The sequence below is a fragment of the Engraulis encrasicolus genome, chromosome 14, assembly GCF_034702125.1.
Source record: "Engraulis encrasicolus isolate BLACKSEA-1 chromosome 14, IST_EnEncr_1.0, whole genome shotgun sequence".
NCBI lineage: Eukaryota > Metazoa > Chordata > Actinopteri > Clupeiformes > Engraulidae > Engraulis > Engraulis encrasicolus.
The window spans coordinates 52,431,515-52,454,344 of NC_085870.1; the positions used below are offsets into that span (position 1 = coordinate 52,431,515).

At 41.2% G+C, this 22,830-nt stretch overlaps 2 protein-coding genes across 2 annotated transcripts in view; both read left to right on the forward strand.

Moving 5' to 3' along the window:
• Nucleotides 1-7,906, forward strand: part of fancd2 (FA complementation group D2) — a 38,466-nt gene extending 30,560 nt beyond the window's left edge. The window contains exons 35-43 of the mRNA XM_063216092.1: nucleotides 175-297; nucleotides 1,325-1,418; nucleotides 1,711-1,782; nucleotides 2,373-2,411; nucleotides 3,162-3,236; nucleotides 4,159-4,233; nucleotides 4,722-4,868; nucleotides 5,897-5,992; nucleotides 6,605-7,906. Of these exons, the coding sequence (XP_063072162.1) occupies nucleotides 175-297; nucleotides 1,325-1,418; nucleotides 1,711-1,782; nucleotides 2,373-2,411; nucleotides 3,162-3,236; nucleotides 4,159-4,233; nucleotides 4,722-4,868; nucleotides 5,897-5,992; nucleotides 6,605-6,682 (799 nt within the window). The 3' untranslated portion in view covers nucleotides 6,683-7,906. The remainder of the gene's footprint in view (nucleotides 1-174; nucleotides 298-1,324; nucleotides 1,419-1,710; nucleotides 1,783-2,372; nucleotides 2,412-3,161; nucleotides 3,237-4,158; nucleotides 4,234-4,721; nucleotides 4,869-5,896; nucleotides 5,993-6,604) is intronic.
• Nucleotides 7,907-8,444: 538 nt separating this feature from the next.
• tex264a (testis expressed 264, ER-phagy receptor a) overlaps nucleotides 8,445-22,830 on the forward strand; it is a 139,823-nt gene continuing 125,437 nt past the window's right edge. Inside the window, exon 1 of the mRNA XM_063216097.1 lies at nucleotides 8,445-9,012. Coding sequence (XP_063072167.1) covers nucleotides 8,755-9,012 — 258 coding nt within the window. The 5' untranslated portion in view covers nucleotides 8,445-8,754. The remainder of the gene's footprint in view (nucleotides 9,013-22,830) is intronic.

Genomic DNA, 22,830 nt, shown 5'->3' on the forward strand with positions numbered 1-22,830 from the left:
GGATTCAAATCTAGGGTTCATAGTTTTTTTAACCTTACAGACTAGGTTCTGTAAAAAACAAACATTAGCCGATTACACCGACTAATGGATTCTCTTGCAGGCGCATTGATTAATTGTTTTGTCGGCTGTAGGATCGAGGCATTGATACAAATCAATTATTCTTTTCGCCCCCAGTATCTACCTGGCGCGTGCTGATGACGTCCTGAAGGCGGTGGAGGAGATCGCAGAAGAGGGCATCCCTGAACTCATCAATGCCGCTAAAGACGAGAGCTCCAGGAAATGGCCCACTCTACACAGGTAACACAGATGGACCCAGCTTCAGTTCTCAACTTTTGACTGTTCTCGTCAGAGGTGTCAAAAGTAAAAATAAATACAACACAAATAAGTACAACACTTGCAAATGATATTGCATAGCTGTTACACCATTTACTCCATTGTACCGAATGATAAGACTGTGTTTTTTCTGAAAAAAACTAAAAACCCAATTATCCACCAAACATTTGATCCAACGGGCACAGAGTCAGCTGATCATAAGACAAGTACACTGGTCTAAGTGGTTAGACAGATAAGTTACCTGTGTTGGAAGGAAAAAGTGTTTTTTTTTTTTTTTTTACTTTGACTCTCTGGTCCTCATGGTACAAACGATAGCCGGGAAAACAGAGATGTATGCAACTGCAACTTTGAAAAAGCAAAATAGAATGCTATGTGCTGTTGACGTTGGAGTCAACTTGTTTCATAAGGATGATGATGATGAGGAGGAGGAGGAGGAGGAGGAGGATGAGGAGGAGGATAATGATGATGTGGATGAGGATGCTGATGAGGAGGAGGCAGATGATGAGGATGATAAGGATGATGAGGAGGAGGAGGATGATTTGGATGATGATGGTAATGCTGGTGATGGTGATGATGATTATGATTACTTACTACTTGCATTCCGATTTGGCGCATAGGACTGCAACAAGTCCCCCAGCGTTGGTGGTGCTGCTAGAGCTCCTTGTAGATGCGCCATGTCATGTTAGGGCTGCCTTTCTTCCTTTTGCCTTCTGGGGTCCAGTTTAATGCAACTCTTGATATCGAGTTTCATTCTGAGTACATGGCTGATACAGGACCATATGTGCTTCTTGACAATGTATTGCATCTCTTCTTGATGAGTGATGTTGAGATGTTGAGGAGCTTATTGTTGGAGATGGAGATGGAGATGATGATGATGATGATGATGATGATGATGAAGATGATCTGGCTTTTAGGACTGTGCGATGCCCATTGCAGATCAAAAGCGTAAATGAGCTGCACAATATTCCCTTTTGCTCATCTGTCTTGGCAGATCCACCTTCCTGGTGTACTACAAGAGCATGATGTCGGAGTTGGAGAAGGCCATACGAAAGATCCCCGCTGGAAAACAACATGACAGTATGGAGGTGTGTGCGTGTGTGTGGCGGGTGCGTGCGTGCGTGCATGCGTGTGCGCGCTCTTGGTTGCTTGTGTTTGTGTTCATACGTACAATCTTTTGTGGTAGAAATGTACATATTTAGCCATCGTTTCCTCACAAGAAGTAGTTCATGAAGCACTGAAAGAAGTGTCTATATTGCAGCTGAACTATATGCTTTATGTGATGCTGTAACATTTTTCCTACAGGAAAACGACTGCAAGTGTTTATAGTTTGTCTGTAGATTATTCTTTATTGAGCTGTTGTTTATGGTCTGTTGCCAGGTTCAGAGTGAGAAATTGCTAACGTGGAACCTGGCTGTGAGAGACTTCCACATCCTCATCAACCTGGTCAAGGTACTAACATTTAACCCATTGATTCTGGATGCTGTGTGTATGCTGCATCAACCCAGACGCCTGGGTTACACATGTATACTGCAAGAGGAGGGTCTTCACTTTTAAATGCAACTCATTTCACGTTTTGATGTGCTTCGGAGGCAGATATATTTAGGTTTTTATAGGCTGAGTGCAAATTTTCCCAAAAAGGGCTTAGACATAGAGCAGGTGTTTCTTGCAGGGGCCTTAGGCTAAAATTCTCAGGTTTTTGCTGTACACTCCTGGGCTGAATTTCGGGCTGTACAATGTGTTGTGTCTTGTTCAGCTTATCAAAATGCAATTAAGTGGGGGCCAGGGAGTGGAAAATGCCCAGAGGTCTCAATCCTAGGTTTTTCAAGATAATCCTTTCACAAATTACATCAAAAAAGCACTGAATCGCCACAGCATAGTGAAGAGTGAGATTAGAGTTAGATCAGCTTCTCAGTGTAGTCCTCTGTGATTAAGAAAATAAGATGGGTCTTTACCTATTTTCCGAACTTGGGATGGGAACCTTAATACCTAAGTAGAGAGATACATCCATGTGACTAACTTCTGCCTTTCTGTGTCGTCAGGTGTTTGATAACAGACCTGTGCTTACCGTGTGCCTGAAGGTGAGTAGCAATTGAGATGGATCATAGACTCTAATCACCAGAAATATTGCACCTTCAACCTTAAAGACTTGACTTGACTTGACTGAAAAAGGTGACAATAAATCAAACTGCTCGATCATTAAAATCTTTCACTGCCATTGAAATCAGCTCCAGTTATCCAGGTCCAGACTGCAGTTTTCCATGTTTATTTAATTTGTGCTGGCCAATGTGCTAAGGAGGAAGTAACTGGTCTCTGGAGCTTTCAAACTCCAGAAGAACACTGCTACTTTTCAACTGTTTGACTACCATGGCCCGACTGAACAGCAGTCTTCAGAGAGACATGTTGGTGTTGTCTGAGTCATAGACAAGTGTCAGGAGTAGCACACATCAGGGTGGGGCAATAAAAGTCAGTGCCACTATAGTGTGGATTTTGTTTGTTTGTTTGTTTTTAAGTGGACTACCTAAGAAGCATGTTCATTGCAGCATATCGACAACCAACAATTGCTAATTGATTTATGTGCATGAGATGCGGTTGCGCCTCCTGACGTCTGAGCCTAAAAAAACATCTTTGACCCATAGATGTCTAAATGTGCCTATGGTGGTGATTTTTGACCCATATATGTCTGTATGTGCCTATGGTGGTGGTTTTTGACCCATAGATGTCTATGTGTGCCTATGGCGGTGGTTTTTGACCCATAGATGTCTATATGTGCCTATGGCGGTGGTGTTTGACCTGTTTCCTGTTTGTTGTGCTTCCTGTGTGTGGTGCAGTATGGGCGCCTCTTCCTGGAGGCCTTCTTGAGGCTGGGGATGCCTCTGCTCGACTTCAGCTTCAAGAAGCACAAGGTACAGCACACAACATTACATTATATTACTTAACAGAGGGATTTAAAAAAAAAAAATGTGCTCACTAATATTTTTAGCATTATTTTCCAGAATGCCTGCTGCCCATTCAGAAATGTTACCTTTTTCATGAATGCTTACCACCACCATGAAATTCTAAGTATTCATAATGACGGGGAAAATTGCACTTTTCACACATGAAAAGGTAGATCAGCATAGTTGCAATAATAATTTCTCTGGTCACCATCCTACACAGTGCACCTTATAAGTAGTGTTGCACCAATACCATTTTTTAGCCCCGATACCGATACCCGATACCAGACTGTGCAGTATCGGCCGATACCGATACCATACCGATACTACTCTGTTTGAAATGTATATATATGAAAAGTTATATAGGCTACTACTTGGATGTAACATCATTGCTATTATGGCTTTGTCAGGCTGCTGCCTACTCCAGTAGAACTTTTTATACCTTTTAAATACCTATGATATAAAATAACTAAGTTCAAGGCTGTGTTTAAGAGTCATACGAGCATCTGTAAATGGTATCGGTGCCCTATTTGTTGGTATCGGCCGATACCGATACCACCATTTTAGTGCAGTATCGGGGCCCCGGCCGATACTGGTATCGGTATCGGTGCAACACTACTTTTAAGTTTAACATTCAGTGATTTATCCTATTAAAATAAACCAAATGATCTTAGGAGTAGAACATGCATATTGTTATTGTTAGACTTTGCAGAAATGCACGGTCACGAATGCTTCCATTATTCTCAATTATCTTCCATCTCTCATTCCTGTGTGTGTCTGTCTGTGTCATGTATTGTTTTCAGGGGGAATGCCTATCTAGGAGTAGTAGTCACATTGTTGTCGTTATCCTTCATGTCTCTCTCCTGTGCGTGTTTGTGTGTGTTGTTTTCAGGAGGATGTGCAGAGTCTGCTGAAGACCTTTCAGCTTAGCACCAGGCAGCTGCACCACATGTGTGGACACTCCAAGGTGATTGCACCCCAGGGCTTCATGTTACATTTTTTGCTCTCTGGCCTACTGTGGCTAGTGGTTTTCCTGGTTGAGTCACTAGCCATTTAGCCTCTCTGCTAGCCAAAGTTTTGTTGTCACTTTTTCTTTCTTTGGAATATTTATTAAATGCAAACAATTGATGCAACTACTGTGGTTTTGTTCGTAGCCACAGCCAAGTTTTACCTGCATTTGGCCTGTATTTATTAAAGCCCTGTTGCAGATAATTTACTTTCGTGTATGCTTCTCATCCCAATCCAGATCACCCAATGAATTGTGTATGAAAAGCGCAGGTGCAAACCCCTCAAAGTCCTTTTGCCAAAATTCTAATTCTGAGCAGGATCATCAGCATTTGAACCAAACAATTGAAACATGGTAGCAATGCTGAATAACGAACAGCGACTTTTTGTCAGGTTTTGTCAACCTTCACTTTTTGTAGGTTAGGCTAACCAATCAGGTTTCTCCAACAGATCCAGCAGGACACAGGCCTGACCAATCACGTGCCAGCGTTGAAGAAAATTCTGGAGCTGTTTGTGTACCGCGTGAAGGCCATGCTCACCCTCAATCACTGCCAAGAGGCCTTCTGGCTTGGGAACCTCAAGAACCGGGACCTCAAGGTACATCAGATAAATTAACCATATAAACATTTTATTTATGAATAATCATTTAAAAACAGAGCTTTCACACTCCTCTGTAGTGAGACAGATGTGGTGTATATCAGTAGGGCATAACATTTAAAATTTAGAAAATCCTGCACACTCTCCATTTCACCAGCAAAAAATACTGTATCTAGTTGCTACATTTTGGTCACCTGATCTACTTCAGGTGAGTTTAAATCAGGGGTCCCCAAACTTTTTTCTCTAGGGGCCACATTATCGTTCCTGACTGTGATCAGGGGCCGGGATCAATCATGTGGGCTGTATACTAGGCCACTGCCTGTTATAGCCATAATTTCTAGCACGGCAATCGCCATCACATGCTGAAGAAGGGCTCTGCCCGAAACGTTCGTAGGCGAATAAACAGAAAAATCTGATGAGTGCTGTCCTTCGCTTCTTTCATTCATAATTTCTAGCACAAAATAGCTCATCCTTACAAGTGATTTGCAAAAGAAGTGAGTGAGTACTTCACATGTTTTTCATTTTGATATACCACATGTATTCCTTTTAATTTCCAATAACCATGTAAAAATAGCAAGGAAAGGTTAATAAAATAGGATGATTGACAGTTTAGGAGTGATACAATAGAAATGGTAGGCCTATATAAAGTTATATTACAGTGAGATGAGAAACTATCAAAACAAGAAACTTCTGGTGATTCACACTAAGTTAGTGAAAATTTAACTGTAGGCCAGTTGATAAACAAAATAAAATATTAAAACATATATATTTTATCTTTTTTTCTGTGAGAATTGCTTCTTTGGGCCAGTTCAAATGATGAGATGCAGAGAGGTGGAGGGCCGGTCAAAGGGCCTGGCGGGCCGCATCCGGCCCCCAGGCCTTAGTTTGGGGACCACTGGTTTAAATGTTTTTTCTTGTGGAATAGACAGTGTGCAGTACCCCAAGGTAAAAGAGAGAAAGAACAGACAATGATAATAATTAAGTGCAGAATCGCACAGTTCAGCTGAGAGGTTTGATTTATTCCTCAGGGTGAGGAGATCTTGTCCCAGACGGCTGCCCAGGAGAGTGATGAAGATGAAGAGGAGGAGCAGGAGGAGAGACAACAGGACCAGTCTGATGATGAGGTGACACTTTTTTTCTCGCTTACAAAAAAAAAAGAGGCAATTGAGAATTCCTTCGAGAGGTAAAAGGGTACTGAATTGTCACTTCCCTGTACATAGGGTGGGATGAAGGGTGTATAAATGTGTTAAATAACATAAAAAACATGCAAGGAAAAGACCAAGGCAATCGTGTCCCATACCGTTCAATCTGAGGTCATGAGTATAAAGAAGCAAACAGGGTGTACAACAGCTGCTAAAGCTATATCACCTCTGTGTTTGAATCTGTTGTGGTTGCTGCGTCCTATATTCCAAAGTTCAGACTGCAGCTCTTAGGCTCATGGTGAGTCCTATCACACATTTCTAGTCTGGAAGGGTTTGCACAGCACATGGCAAAATAAACCCATGTGGTAGACCCATGATTTTTTTTTAATTTTCCTATCTGATAAGTTTACTTGCCTTTGCTTTTTGCTAGCTAATCTTTAGACAAGAAAACCTGTTCCCAAGTCACATGTTTTTATCAGCTGCCGGGGAGGCCCCCTCTGCATGCTTTGCATGTGTCCTTTTAACTTTGCATCTGTTGGGTTGACGTGTTGACTTGTGTATGTCTTTAACTTTGCTGCTGTCTTCCTGCTCCAGGACAGTGACTCTGACGGCAGGAAGAACGGTCAGAACAGGGAGGAAGACGAAGAGGAAGTAACAGACGAGTCTGACTAAGGGGGAAAAAGAAGAAAGAAAAGCTGTTCACCACTTGTTAAATACAGTACTCTCATTCACATCGCACAAGCACATTTTGTATATGATGTCCATTTTGTAATGCATTCTTTTTTTCTTTTTAATTTTTTTTTTTACATCTGGCAGTTGAGTTGGCTGCTATGTGTGAAGTTTTATGGAAATGACCAGATGGATGATGGGTCTCACGATATAACGCTGGGTTTATGTTTGACTTTTATACACAGAAACTGTTAATAAAATGTCCACATAGCATACAGAACGTGTACAGTACAGGCCAAAAGTATGGACTCACCTTGTCATTTAATTAATTCTCTTTATTTTTGTGCCTTTTTACAGAACTTAGTACATTTTCAGGGAGGGCATCAAAACTGTGAATGAACACATGTATAATTTTGTGTGTATATAAAAAATAAAAACAATTCTTTTAAAAAATATCAAAAAATGCCAAACAGTGACATCAACACAGCAAAGCTGAGAGCCCCACATGTTTGAACAAGCTTATTTTTCGGACTATTTTCAAGTAAAAATACCCAGTCAGTCGAGTCAATTTTAATGGATACAAGCAATACAAGACAGATTTTCTTGATCTGATAATGGGTCACTTGGTCAGCATAGCTGGTTATCTAGGTGTAACAGTGATACAAAAAGTAAAAGTGAAAAACCCTGCCACAGATTCCCTCCAACACAGGTTTGACCTCTCCAAGTAACTGGCTATGACTCAATATCAGATCAAGAAAATGTCTGTAAAATGCTTGTATTGGCAAGTGTTCAAAACTGGGTTTTGGGTCTCAAAATTCTAGTTCTACAATTCTAGTGAGTTATTGGAGGACTTTAATGTTCAATTAGGATTGACATGACTGACTGGGCATTTTTATTTAAAAATAGACAAAAATAAGCTTATTGAAATGTGTGGGGCCATCAGTTGTGCCATTTTGACGTCAGGTGACAGCTGACATTGCTTTTGGACAACAGCTACAATGATATATATTTTTCTAAGCACGTAATTCTCCATGTGTTCAAGCACAGTTTTGATGCCCTGCATGAAAAAACACAATGAAAATCCACGAAAATAAAGAGAATGCATAAATGAGAAGGTGAGTCCATACTTTTGGCCTGTACTGTATGTTAACGAGTGTGCAAAAGTTGATTTTCATTTATTAATGTGTAATGATTTTTAAAAAAAATGTATTAAAGATGTAAAATATATTTCAAGTGTTCAAATCGTGCTTATTATTATAATTATATTGTTACTGTTTATTATTACTATTGTTGTTGTTATTATTATTATTATATAACAAAAACAACAACATTGTTATTTCTATTATTGTTATTATTATTGAACGTATTTGACACCGGTGTGTACTTTTCATTAATATGAACATTTTGCGACCAAGACTTCTCATCAAACACTGCTGCCTCACAGTCCTTAATAGAATCTGTGGCTGCATCTAGTTTTGTGCTCGAGCTCGAGGGAAATACTAACCTCGAGCTCGCGGCGTGATCCCCCACAACATAGCCCACGTGACAAGACTGCAGGGCATGTAATAACTATTACACAACATGCTTGGTAATACATTTCAATGTTTAGGTTTCTTTTTAGATACATTAGTATTTGTTTCTCCGAATTATCTCATTCTCAGAGCCATGATCAACTACTATGCGTACTATGCACTATCAGTGACACCCCTGTGATTTGTCTACTATGGTATAACCAGGAAGCAGTGCTTCTTCTGTTTCAGTGTTTAGGGAAATGAGTCGCTCGGAAAGTGACGAGAAATTGGTGTGCTGAGTAGTCACACACGATTCGACCGTTTTTCTTTGTGTCATGTAAATTTCCTTGCTGTCTACGGTTGACTCTTGGGAAAGAGCTATTATTGCCGCTGTGTCTACAAGCTCCATAAAGAAACGAAGACATACGGCCAGACCTGACAAACGACAGTGGAGAGGGGGGCAATCTTCAGTTTGTAGGCTACTGTTAAAATTGTTACCGAGAAATTTAAGGGACCGCCAGTTGACTATTTTAACTCACTGCTTTAAACTGACATCCTTGCATCATGTCAGATTTTGTTATTTTGGCGTTGATCCTCTTGCTGCTTCTAAGTTTGGTGGCCACCATCGCCTTCCTTGTGGTCTACTCTGGGATCTTCAGCAGCATTGTCATCAAGACGGGCTCCCCACCGATCAAAAAGGTGACAATAGCATACAAACTCCATAAGGGACCATACAAGGAAAGCGGAGCTCATTTTACCGACGTCTGCAGCATTGGACCAAAGCAGTCATGTATCGCAGTCTATTATGATGACCCAAAGGAGGTAAGAAAACATCAAATAATATTCCCTGTTTCAGTCTTTTGACCGCTGGCGACTTGTAGTTGCCCCTTCAATGGCATCAGCTGAATTAACATGGTTCACTTAGCATTGTGTGGGTGTATTTGAGATTCTCAACGTGGCAAAGGTTGGGCATTCATTCCCATGCCACGTTGTAGAGTTACAGTCGGAATAACTTGGTGTACACTGGCAGAGGGGTGGGTGAACTGACGCATGTGCGCTCTAAACGTCATCTATCTGGCAGTGGCACTGACAAAAGTTGTGAGGTCTACCCGTCTCTGCTGCCTAGACCAAAAGAACATGGAAATATCACAAAAGTAGCTGTTTTGGCAGAGCTGTTGTTTCAGCTGGCTGGTTGGAAAACGAGAAGGGCCGATAAATGAGCCACCAGTCAGCCGTAGGAAAAGTAAACAAAGCCAGGTGCCGACCGATAAATAGGTCATCATATTGTGTTTTACTCCGGGCTTTACAGTTTCCTCATAACTGTCTGTCACATGACAGAAGGGATAGCCTATTGTGTTCGGTCAACAAGCCCAACCCACTGAATCTGACTGTCAGTTAGAGGTGTTTACTACTTGTTGTGTCATAGGAGAGAGGGTAGGGTTCAAATGGCCTGCAGCTTCTAGGCTGCCTACTGTTTCTGAAGAAGGCCCAGATATTGGGTAGGTCATAGGCGTTATCAGTTTGGTCTGTATAACAGGACAGACTGTTCTGCTGGACGGGCATTATCAGAGGGGATCACAGTGCAGTAATCTGGGAATGAGAGTGGAGAGTGATTCTCGCTCATGTGCAGAGAGAACCTCTCAGTCAAGCACGCCATCTGTTACAGCATGGGCCCAGTATGCTTCTAAATAACCATACCAGGCCCAGTCAGGCTCTTTTCCAGATGACAGTCGAAGGGGAAGAGAGCCTCTCTCTCTCTCTCTCTCTCTCTCTCTCTCTCTCTCTCTCTCTCTCTCTCTCTCTCTCTCTCTCTCTCTCTCTCTCTCTCTCTCTCTCTCTCTCTCTCTCTCTCTCTCTCTCTCTCTCTCTGAGTCAATTTAAACGTGTGTGTACAGTGTGTGTGGTTTGCCTGCCGTGTACATGACTGTTTCAGTATGTCTGTGCTCCACCACAGTCTTGCATCAACCCACTTACGAGTGTATCATTTACCCAGGAAGTTCTCCCCGTTCTGCATGGCGGGTTTTTGGGCCCCATTATGTGAAGCCTCAAGAGGAAGGTCGTGAAGTGTATGTAGATAGCATAACCCTGGAATATTTTGCTTAAATACAGTATATCACAAAAGTGAATACACCCCTCACAGTTTTTGCAGATTTGTGAGTATATCTTTTCATAGGAAAGCATTACAGAAATTTCACTTTGACACAATGATTAGTGACCTTTTAACAACATATTTAACCGCTTAAATGTCTTGTTCACTCAGAAAAAAACAAAATAAAGCCATTAATGTTTGAACATGTACTCACAAAAGTGAGTACACCCCAGATGAAAATCCGGTAGAGAAGGGGCTGTGTTTTCTCGAATCGTCTCGAAATGAAACGAAATGAAAAGGGATGAAAAGGGAGGTCATCAGTGTGCGTTTCAACCTTTTTTGCATTGAACTTTTACATTTTGAGTCTTCATCTGTCTTAAATAGATTGGTGTGAGATTTGAATGCAATCCTATGGAGAATATCATGATCTGCTTCAGTAGTCACAGTGCATGTTGACATGCATGTGTCTTTTAGGTGTATTTCAGATTACCAATGTTGACAGCATCCATGCATCCCCAAACCATGTCAGTGCCACTACCATGCTTGGCTTTTGATAGGATACACTTTTTTTGTAAAACTCACTTGTTTACCACCACACATGCTTGACACCATTTAAAGCAAATTTGTTTATCTTGGTCTCTTCAGATCACACGACATGGTTCCAGTGATCCATATCCTTGGTCTGTCCATCTCTCTTGAGACCAAGATAAACAAATTTGCTTTAGATGGTGTCAAGCATGTGTGATGGTAAACAAGTGAGTTTAAAAAAAAAAAAGTGTATCCTCTCAATAGCCAAGCATGATAGTGGGACTGACATGGTTTGGGGATGCATGAATGCTGTCAACATTGGCAATCTGAAATACACCTAAAAGAAACATGCATGTCAACATGCACTGTGACTACTGAAGCAGATCATGATATTCTCCATAGGATTGCATTTAAATCAAACACCAATCAATTTAAGCCAGATGCAGACTCAAAATGTAAAAGTTCAATGCAAAGAAAGGTTGAAACGCACACTGATGACCTCCCTTTTCATCCCTTTTCATTTCGTTTCATTTCGAGACGATTCGAGCCAACACAGCCCCTTCTCTACCGGATTTTCATCTGGGGTGTACTCACTTTTGTGAGTACATGTTCGAACATTAATGGCTGTATTTTGTTTTTTTTTCTGAGTGAATAAGAAATTTAAGCGGTTAAATAAGTTGTTAAAAGGTCACTTATCATTGTGTCAAAGTTAAATTTCTGTAATGCTTTCCTATGAAAAGATATACTCGAAAATCTGCAAAAACTGTGAGGGTGTATTCACTTTTGTGATATACTGTATGTAGTTTAGAATTGAAAGCTTTGATGCAAAATGACGTATCCATTTTGAAACATTTTTGGGAAATTGACATCTTTGTATTGGACATTGCATTGCAAAATGCATTTTATACATGTTTAAAAAGTATGTTCGCAAAGTATTTGAATGGAAACAATTCAAATGGTGCTTGCGTGATTTTGCAACAAAACACTGCATTTTGCAACTGCACACACTGGTTAGGGACTGTAAGGTACAAAAAATATACCCTTAAACGACAACATTGTGATCCACTAGTGAGATCTTCCTTTGGCCTAATAGTAACCTGTAACTGTTAGACATGCGGGGCAGTCCAAAAAAGTCCTAAAAGATTCCCTTCAAGATACACTGCCATGGGAGATCTACTGTATTATTGTGAAGGTAGTTGGCCAAAAGTGCCATTCTTCAGTGTTGCCGTCATTGCGTCATATGATGTCCTACTGCCATATTGGCCCACTTCTTGCTCTGTGTCCTTCTGGTGCCGCTGCCGTAGCCAAAAGAAGTCTATTGTTATATCATAATAATACAGCAGCTTCTTTAGTTTTGCCCCACCGAGACACAGAGATGTCTTTCTGCCGTGACGGAAGAATCACAGCTTTTCATCATGTTAATTCAGTGTCTTCAGATGTTGGTCTATGTTACGTTATGAGGAATGAAATTGCACCTTGTGTCTTTTTAATGTAACTTTTTTTGGGAAGTTTTTTGTCTGTGTTATTGTAGGACATTAGGAAGTCATATGCCTATACATGGATTTTGAATGTTTATCAACACGGTGTTATGAGGAGGGGCAAGACACTGGCAGCCAACCACGTGAGCTAATTTTTTGACCGACAGCGGTTTCCAACAATCAGAGGTTGAGTTGTGCGCAGTTAGTTTCGCGCAGGCAGGTTATAAACAAATTTTAGAACCCATGTAGTCTATATACAGTAGATAGTGATATATATACTATATACAGTGACTGCAGCAATGCATACTGCTCTGCTATAAGTGAGACAGGGTGAATCAAGCTCTCGGGGAAATGATGTGCATGTGACGGTCATTGTCACAGACATTGTGATCACACAGCACTTGACAGCTCACACAGCTAAACAGACCCTCAGACCTGGAGCCAAGGCGACCAGATAATGTGGGTTGAGGACACCTCAGTCACTAGGGGAGGACGGACCGTTAAATTACACTTAGTGTAGTGTTATCCAAATTGAGTTAGAGATACAATAACAGAGTAATAATAATGTAATAATAATAATTGTATTTGTATAGCACTGTATCATACAAGGCATGCAACTCAAAGTGCTTAACAAATGGCAAAGACATCATTGTTAGAGATGGATTTAAAAGGAGAGGTAGAGAGGAGAGGCAGAAATAGCAGGAAGGCAGAGGAAGAAGAGATAGATAGAGATTGTAGAGTCATAAGGTCAACTTAGGTTAGGACCATGATTCTTAGATGTGTAAGGTCCATAGTGGCTGAGTCTAACATAAGTCATAGGTAGTCACACTGAATTTGGGCACTCAGATGCGGCCCCTGGTGGCATCGGGGGTGAGGAAAAACTCCCTTTTGCTTGATTCATAGTTTGTGGGGGGGAAAAGCTCAATGAGGTCTGAGAAAAAAAACCCTATAGCCAGGAAGAAACCTCAGGCAGTGACCAGCGGCCACCTAGGGGAGCCCCCTGCCGGGGCTGGTTGTGAACCGCAAGGACGCTGCGGCAGCTGGGACACTGTTACGCCTTGGCAGCTAGGAGTGGGCAAGGATGAAAAGCTGTGTCTTCAGCTGCTTCTTGAAGGAGTCGACGGAGCTGGCTGATCGGATCTCGATGGGGAGGGCATTCCATCTCTTGGGTGCATAGCAAACGAACGTGGCGTCGCCAATCTTCTTTTGCGGGGGGTATTGATTCTTTTCCTGGAGCGATGTGAGGTCAAGTGCAAGTGCATGTCAACCATGGATGAAGCTGTAGACATATCAGTGTTTCAACCGCAGAGCTAACCAGCTAAGGTGGTTGGGGGATTAGCTGGTATCAGATTCATGTGATGTGACTATCATCATTTGACAGGCTGTGCAGTTGTGTACGAAATTATATAAAATCCCCAAAATCAGCAGATACAATTTGTCCAAAGCAGCTTTAATGATTACATTACATTAAATTGATCTATTTAGAGGACGAAGGCGAGATGGTAGAAGATTGTTGTCAAGGTGGCCGCCTAACTTAAAGTGCTGCGGGAAAATAAATGGACTGCATTTACGTACATAGCGCCTTTCCACTCCTTACTCAAAGCACTTTACATTGTATGCCTCACATTCACCCATTCACAGTCACATGCGCACACTAGTGGTAGTGGCTGCCAAATAGGGTACCACCCTGCTACCAGGAGCAATTGGTAGGTACACTATTGTATGGATTCATTTTTTTTTTCTTTAGCCGATTATCTAAGACGCATATATTACAGTACATTAATTAAGCTTACCAATTACTAATTAATTTATGGCCATTAGCTGTGGTTGTACCATCTGACGTCTGAGCCCAAAAAAAAAACCTGCCATTGACCCGGGTACACACAACAGAAAACAGGTTGTGCAACATTGCCAAAGGGCACGGCCACAGCGACATTAGGAGCACTGGTCATTCACTCCCCCAACACAACCCACATGTCCATGTCCGTGTGCCTTAACAAGGCCTCGGGATGATGTCGCAAGACGCCATGGACGACAGAAGTTGAATTCAATATCTTGCAAAGGCGCAATTCAAAGGTCATTTTTCTCATTTTCTCATGTACATGCTGAATGAGGAAAAGTCCCCCAAAAGTTGTTGTGGTTAGGTTGGGGAAACTTAATAGTTTTTTTCCACAGAGGCGGGGCAACATCGAAGCGCAAGACCACAAGCACAGGTGGAGGACGGGAGTTATGATATAGGTTATGATATGATAACCCTGTCTTGTCTGCTGTCCTGACATGATAAGACATGGCTACACTGACCTGACCACTTGCATAACAAAATCACCTCAGCCATGGCGTTCCAGCTGACATATCTCTTGTTATTTTCATACATTTTGTACCTTTCATGTTTTCTTGTAAATAGGTCTAGTCTAGTCACAATTCGGTGAAATGTAGTTTTTTGAAACAGTACCAATCATCATTTTGAAGACTTATTTGGGATCTCTTGCAGCAGCACGAACTAAGTGGGCATCATTTAGTTCTGCCTCGTGCCATCTGTAGAGGTGCGAAAAAGGTTAGCACAGTGCCAAGACACGGCCCGAGTGTTGACTCAGGGAAGCAGTGCAGCACATAAGCAGCGCTGTAGTGGTGAAGTGGGGGGCAAATGCACATAGAGACTGTTTGCCCACCTTTTAAAACGCTGTAACAACATTTACTCAACTGGATAGTTTACCCTTCCCCAGTGTGTGCACACACAATTTGACCACTTTCATTTGCAACCAACATATGAGGGAAGGATGCATACAGTAAATACAGCTGACCAAATATGTTGTATGTACCTTGTTTCTTCATTCTGTAATAATGAAGTACATTTTCTTGGTGTGTGAGGAAATAACTCACTATTGCTCTATTGAGAAACCAGCTCATTATCAATAGATGAAGTTTGTGAAGATGGAAAGAGTAGTGCAGTAATGTAGTGCCCACGGGTCAAAGACGAAACAGGGTTTTCAGGACTCCAAAAATGAAACTGTTCCCTGACAACGTTTTTCAACTTTTTTGGGTACATTGGAGTGTAGAGTGATTAAGTTCCGAAAATAGTAAGCAACATGCATTTTTACCCCATTTTACCCATAAAATGTCATTCAGTGTAATATGGTATAATACCGTTGGTAATGCAAAAAAAATATGGATGACGTCAAAAAACTGAAATAAGCTACATAACATAGTGAAGGGATATATTTAAGGTCTTCATCAAACCTAAAATTTTCTATTCAGAGGTATTTGGAAATATTTTTTATGGTGTTGGTAGTCTTTCACCAAGTGCATTTTACCCATTTGGCTGTAAGAAGTTTTTCTCCCGAAGAGAAAATCAGTTTAAAATACACAATTATTAATTTGCTGTATGCCCCCGCATGTGTTGTGCTAAACAAATAAGTTTCGTAAGAATTTGACTTTATTTTCACATTAAAATGTGCATTTCACTGAATGACCACAATTATTACACTGAATGATGCTTTGGTAAAAAAGCCTATAAACAGCTACTATTCATTACTATCATATTGTCACCATCATACTACATTACTCAACGTCCTGAATGAGTGACAGTAGAAATACATTTTGTCAAATGATTGATATTTTACTTAATATTGGGGCATTAAAACATGTTTTGAAGAACTTCCATGATCACAAGCTTAGAGGTAGGCTACTACTTAGGCCTAAAGCAATAAAAAAGAAAATGTTGGCTGTTAACCTGCAGATTTCGGGGATTTCGACTCAGAGTGTTCTGATTATTCATTTACAACTTCCAAAATCCCAGAATCGAACTAGTAATATGGTTGCTACATGGTAATAACAATGTTATAATGGTAATATCAGTAAAAGTCATAATTTCAGGTAGTATCATCATTATTATTATATCTTATAATAATATTGCTACTTATGTTGCAGTTTTGATTCTTAATATACCATTATGAACTGATTACACTGAATGAAATGGCCCTTACACCGCATGTCACTGAATGACATCTCTTACACTGAAGGACGACCAAATACTTTTCACCTTATTTTTACCTTTTTACAAGCACACAGTTAGCCACCTAAGTTACATAAAACAATGACTTTGACCCACAATGTTTACTATGACTATTTACAACATATGCTTGTTAGGATGAATATCTGAGTATAAAAGTATTTTTTGACATTCCACTGAATGACATCTGTTTTTGTGGACACTGTTACCACAAGATAAAAATACGGAATTTTCAACTATTGAAGAACACGAACCTCCCTTTGCATCATCACTTAAAAAGGTGGGGTTGCAGGTTAACCATTTTAAGAAAATTTACCATTATGACATCACGTTGGGGGTTCCGCAGTCTCATAGGAGTCTATCATAGAACTAATACACTTGTATCATTTCTATGGGAGTCTATGAAGAACCTTAGAATTCTGGGGGAGCTCCCCCAACGTGATGTCATATCTGCAACCCCACCTTTAAGGGGTCCCCAGGGGTCCTTTTGATGATGTCACTGTCACATATTGTTGTGTGACTATCAGTTTTTATTATGATTTAAAAGCACCATGTTGATCTTATTACACTGAATGACATCTAAGGAATTCAAAATCCGGACAAAAGTCCCCAGATGATTTGAATATCAAAACAAAATAGTAGTGAAACCTTCTAGAATTATGCCCAAAGAGTGAAAAAAGAATTTTGCATTTTGCATTTGAATTTTGCATGATTATTCAAGGATGTATTGGTGATTTTTAATTTCGGACCATTACACTGAATGACATTTTTGCACTTTATCAGATTATTTTACACATACATTGACAATTATTTTTCTTTAAATGTTACTGAAATGAGAAACCAGACTATGCTGTTTATCAGCACAACATTCAAAATTCATTTATTTACTTTTTTCATAGTTAAATGAGTGCGGAAGAAAAAAGAATCACGTCTCGTCTTTGACCCCCACCTACTGTATAGAGGAGTTGGTCTCCAATCATTTTGGCAATCATGCAGCGAAAATGAGGCTAAGGGCCAAACAAATCGCCCGAACGTATGGTCACAGATAGCACACATATAGTACGAATTCATTTCTTCTAAAGTCATGGCGGGCCAAATGTTTGCCATGCCATGTCATTTTAACCCCAGCAGCTACAAAGTGAAATCGGCTGACATGGAGAATACAGCTCTGCATGACATGCATATCTCCCAACTTCTTTTTTTATGTATATATATTTTTTAGGGGGGTTTATGCCTTTATTTGACAGGACAGTCGAAGATAGTGACAAGAAGCAAATGCGGTCAGACACACATTGCGGTCAACTTGAATTAAAACTTAAAACAATAATACAAGCTGATCAAAGTGGTGGGCAGGCAGAATAAATCACCCAGGGCCAATTCCCTGTCTTCAGTTCTGCTAATGAACCGCATGGTCACTCGGTCGTCCTCTGACCAACTTTACAGAAATAAGCTGGATGCCATGTGGGTGTCTGTGTGCCTCTGTCTTTCAGACTCTTTTCCTCCTCTCTGTCTCTGTCTCTGTATCTTTGTCTCTGTCTGTCTGTCTGTCTGTCTGTCTGTCTGTCTCTCTCTCTCTCTCTCTCTCTCTCTCTCTCTCTCTCTCTCTCTCTCTCTCTCTCTCTCTCTCTCTCTCTCTCTCTCTCTCGTGTGTGTGTGTGTGTGTGGTCTGTTGTGGTAGCAGAATAAGAGGACGTTGGGTTGTCTGACCACATGGTGGCAGTTGTAGTGTGTGTAATGTTTGCCAGACTGGAATGGCCAAAACAAAAGAAAACTCTGCCTGCTGATGGCACATTTATCCACAGTGTGTTTGTAGTGGCAAAGTTGCAGTCATAGTGCTCATCATAAATTCAACTACTTTACCTTGTTGGCTGCCTATCTGACTCATATGTGTTTTCATTGTCCATAGTTCCTTTACTGGCCTCACAAACCAGTCTGTAAGCTTGCCATCTTTCCATCAAACTAACCAGTAGAGATCAGCATTATTGTGATGACTTTCCTGTGTGTGTGTGTGCACGCGTACATGTGTGTGTGTGTGTGTGTGTACTTGTATGCACGTGCGTGTGTGTGTGTGTGTGTGTGTGTGTGTGTGTGTGTGTGTGTGTGTGTGTGTGTGTGTGTGTGTGTGTGTGTGTGTGTGTGTGTGTGTGTGTGTGTGTGTGTGTGTGTGTGTGTGTGTGTGTGCGCGTGCGTTTGTGTGTTGGTGTATGTGAGATTGTGTGTCCAGGCAATAATTGGATCGTTGCCCAGTCTTCTTTCTATCACATGTGCATGCCCATTGGAAAGAAACTTGTGCTTCCACAATGGATTTATTCAGCCAATGAATGCCCTTTTTTTCTTGGTAGATATGCACAGTATTGCATGGGGGCCCGATTACAGCTTTCTTCATAATAAGCCTTTGGGTCATTTCACGTGAAATCAGACACTTTGGGACCCAACCGACCCGGATTTCAATCATACTTGGTGTGCCTTTTTAGTAGCAAGGTAGCACCCCAGAACTGCATTGGTTTGAATCTGACACTAATATTAAGGGAGAAACAGACTAGGAAAGGTTCGCATATGAGGGTAGGACAATACATTCAGCCTTGAATATATCAATGTCAGTGTTAGTCACAAAAAGATGCCTGTGGTGTTGTTTGAAAGCTCTTTTCTGGCTCTACATATTACACAATCAGCCTGGAATACAACAACTCTCAGAATATGAATTATGATAAATTGAAAAATTAAAAATTGACTATCTAAAAAAGCTATATTTTAAAATGGCCAGTTCCTTGTCCAAACGTAGCCGGCAATGTCATGAGCAACACCTCAAATGCTGGTGTTTGGTTCGTTATTCATTTCAGACAGAATTTGACTCACAAATATGGCATCATACAGACCACTTACTAATAATATGGTAATACCATAGTAGCATCACATGACAAAACAAAAACACAACAAAAATGGTCAGTGTCCATGGTCCCAGGTTTCAGAAACTAAGGCAGATGTCCATTTATACACACCAAAATGATATGTGAATGTTTGAACATTCCTTCTCTGTGTACCTGTGCCATCCTCCCTTTACCATACTTTAAAGAGATAATCAATGGCTACACTCTCATTTTGTACTCTACCAGTGCATTTGAAGCAGCAGCTGTGTCTTTTGTAGATAATGTATAAGTACGTCCCGTTGCAGTTACAGGTTCCACTACCAGAAGCACATCCTGATGATCCATGACAAGTCTATCTGGTCTGAAGGGGAAAGTGAAGGATGGAGATGGTCCATGAGGATGCAGGAAGTTCAGTTTCACCTCTCCAGTGCTCGGCATACATTCCTCAACACATGCTAGCCACCAGTTGCCATCATATACAGCTACAACATACCCTTTGATGCTTGAAAATGTAACACATTCCTTTACTGAGCTCACTCTTTCAACTCTGCCTTCTCTGAATGCTGAAAATGGCCTAACTTCCAGAATTGACAATGGGCAGAAGCTGTGTAGTTTTTGAGTACCTGGAATAGTTCTTGCAGATTCAAACCTTTTCAACAGGTTCTCAGCTTCATGATGGTACATCTCTGTTGTGGCAAACTGGCAATGGATGTTCTTGACATTGGTGCTGTATATGATGGCAACTGGTGGCTAGCATGTGTTGAGGAATGTATGCCGAGCACTGGAGAGGTGAAACTCAACTTCCTGCATCCTCACCATCTCCATCCTTCACTTTTTCCTTCAGACCAGATAGACTTGTCATGGATCATCAGGATGTGCTTCTGGTAGTGGAACCTGTAACTGCAACGGGACGTACTTATACATTATCTACAAAAGACACAGCTGCTGCTTCAAATGCACTGGTAGAGTACAAAATGATAGTGTAGCCATTGATTATCTCTTTAAAGTATGGTAAAGGGAAGATGACACAGGTACACAGAGTGTTCAAACATTCACATATCATCATTTGGTGTGTATAAATGGACATCTGCCTTAGTTTCTGAAACCTGGGACCATGGACACTGACCATTTTTGTTTTTTCATGTGATGCTACTATGGTATTACCATATTATTAGTAAGTGGTCTGTATGATGCCATATTTGTGAGTCAAAATCTCTCGGAAATGAATAAAGAACCAAAGACCAGCATTTGAGATGTTGCTAATGACATTGCCGGCTATGTTTGGACAAGGAAATGGCCATTTTAAAATATAGCTTTTTTAGATATTCAATTTTTAATTTTTCAATTTATCATAAGCTAATTCATATTCTGAGAGTTGTTGTATTCCAAGCTGATTGTGTAATATGTAGAGCAAGAAAAAAGCTTTCAAACAACACCACAGGCATCTTTTTGTGACTAACACTGACTGATATATTCAAGGCTGAATGTACAGTGTCCTACCCTCACATGTGAACCTTTCCTAGTCTGTTTCTCCCTTAATATTAGTGTCAGATTCAAACCAATGCAGTTCTGGGGTGCTACCTTGCTACTAAAAATGACCCCTTTGTACTTTGTGTAGCTGATGTAATTAAAGTGAAATGCATTGTCATTGCACAGTAGTACTGTATGTTTAGCATCCAAGACTGCTGTAGTCGAGACGATGATAATGCATGTCTAGTAACCTTGTTGGTTAGCCAAATCAAGTCAACTCATCTCAAGTGCTTTGTCAAATTCTTCTATATGTATAATTGAAATTACACACAGATAAGAGGATTTGTAATCGCTAACACCAAACTCCAGGTGTGCAGATGCATTGAACATCTTCCAATCCATTACACAGGCTACAGTAAGTGGGCTGTTTCGGAAAATGGACTCAGTGAAGTTTTGAAAAGTGAATTTCTGGAAAGAAATTTGGCTGCTCTACAATGCCTGTGTTTTTATAGGCTCGCCACAAGGTGGCAGTAAAATATCGAAAATAGGTCAGTAAAGTTAAAACCATAAAGTCTTTTTAATCTAGTCAATTACTGACCACTACGAGCCATTTGCACACAGAAACTTTTTTTTTCTCATGGAAAGCATTCACTCAGTGAAGAGTATCTTTCAGAAGTTATACATTCTGCCGATAACCAAATGTGGAAGAAGCACAGCGTTGGAGGTGGAGTGTGACCACGCTGATATCAGTCCTGCAGTGAGATCAGTGTGGACATAGCTGATGAGTAGATTAAATTGGGATATCAGAATTAAGACAAATATTGTTGGAGTGATTACAAAAAATATGCTTTATAGTTCTTATAGTATGGCTCTCTGATATCAGGATCTCGGTGATGGATATGACGTGTGCACAGGCTGATGAGTTTGGAATTAGGACTGTGTGTGTGTGTCTGTGTCTGTGTTTGTTTCTGCGTCTGTGTGTGTGTGTGTGTGTGTGTGTGTGTGTGTGTGTGTGTGTGTGTGTGTGTGTGTGTGTGTGTGTGTGTGTGTGTGTGTGTGTGTGTGTGTGTGTGTGTGTGTGTGTGTGTGTGTGTGTGTGTGTGTGTGTGTGTGTGTTGGTCCTCCCTGACTGACATGCTCTGCTCCGTGCTCGGAAAGCCCAGCCTTCAGACACCCAATTAGCTGCAGGCCTCAAACACACACAGTCCTCCATCTCTCATGCCTCACTTTCTCTCTCTCTCTCTCTCTCTCTCTCTCTCTCTCTCTCTCTCTCTCTCTCTCTCTCTCTCTCTCTTCTATCTCTCTCTCTCTCTCTCTATCTCTCTCTCTCTCTCTCTCTCTCTCTCTCTCTCTCTCTCTCTCTCTCTCTCTCTCTCTCTCTCCTCTCCCTGTCTATATTATTGCTTCCACTTCTCCCCTCCTTTCTCTCTCTCCTTTTGCTTCTGTCCATCTTCCCAACTTTCCACCTTCTCTCTCTCGCTCTCTTGTCTGCACCATCTCTCTCCCTCTCATCTCCACTCCCCTCTTCTTTGTCTGTCTGACCATTTTAATTGGCGTAATGTTCTTAGCTCATTAGCATTTTGGCTCAGGGGTGTTGACACGGAGCGTTCTAGAGAAGGTCAGCCCTCCGTAGCCCTCTCTGATCCGCACGGCCAGGGGAGCGGACAGGTTTAACACACTCACAAACTGTGATCCGCCTGACTCCTGTCCTCTTCATCATCCTCATCCTCCCAGGGCTTGACTGGGATTGGAAAACAGCCTGGGCATTTTTGGCATAGAGCAGCCCCTCACACTGCCCCCTGCTTTTCCACACCATTATGGCTAGCTCAGTCCACTTTGGATATTATAGATCAGGGGTGGGCAACTTTCATGATAAGCAGGGCCACATTTTTTTTTCATCGCCACCATCGGAGGGCCACATGACCAGGGATCGGACTGTAACTTGCAGAGTTCGAGGTAATTACAAGGGACCACGGACAGTAGTGTTCTAGAAAATCTAGTCATTATTTATTTATTTCTTTAATTATGTTTTATCTAAGGACCACACTGAGTGAGGAGGCGGGCCGCATGTGGCCCCCGGGCCTCCAGTTGCCCATCTCTGTTATAGATAGACCAATGGAAGAAAAATCTGCACTCACAAACTGCGTCTCATTATTTATTTATATTACCACCATGTCCAAAAAGCAAACGCGTTTCGGC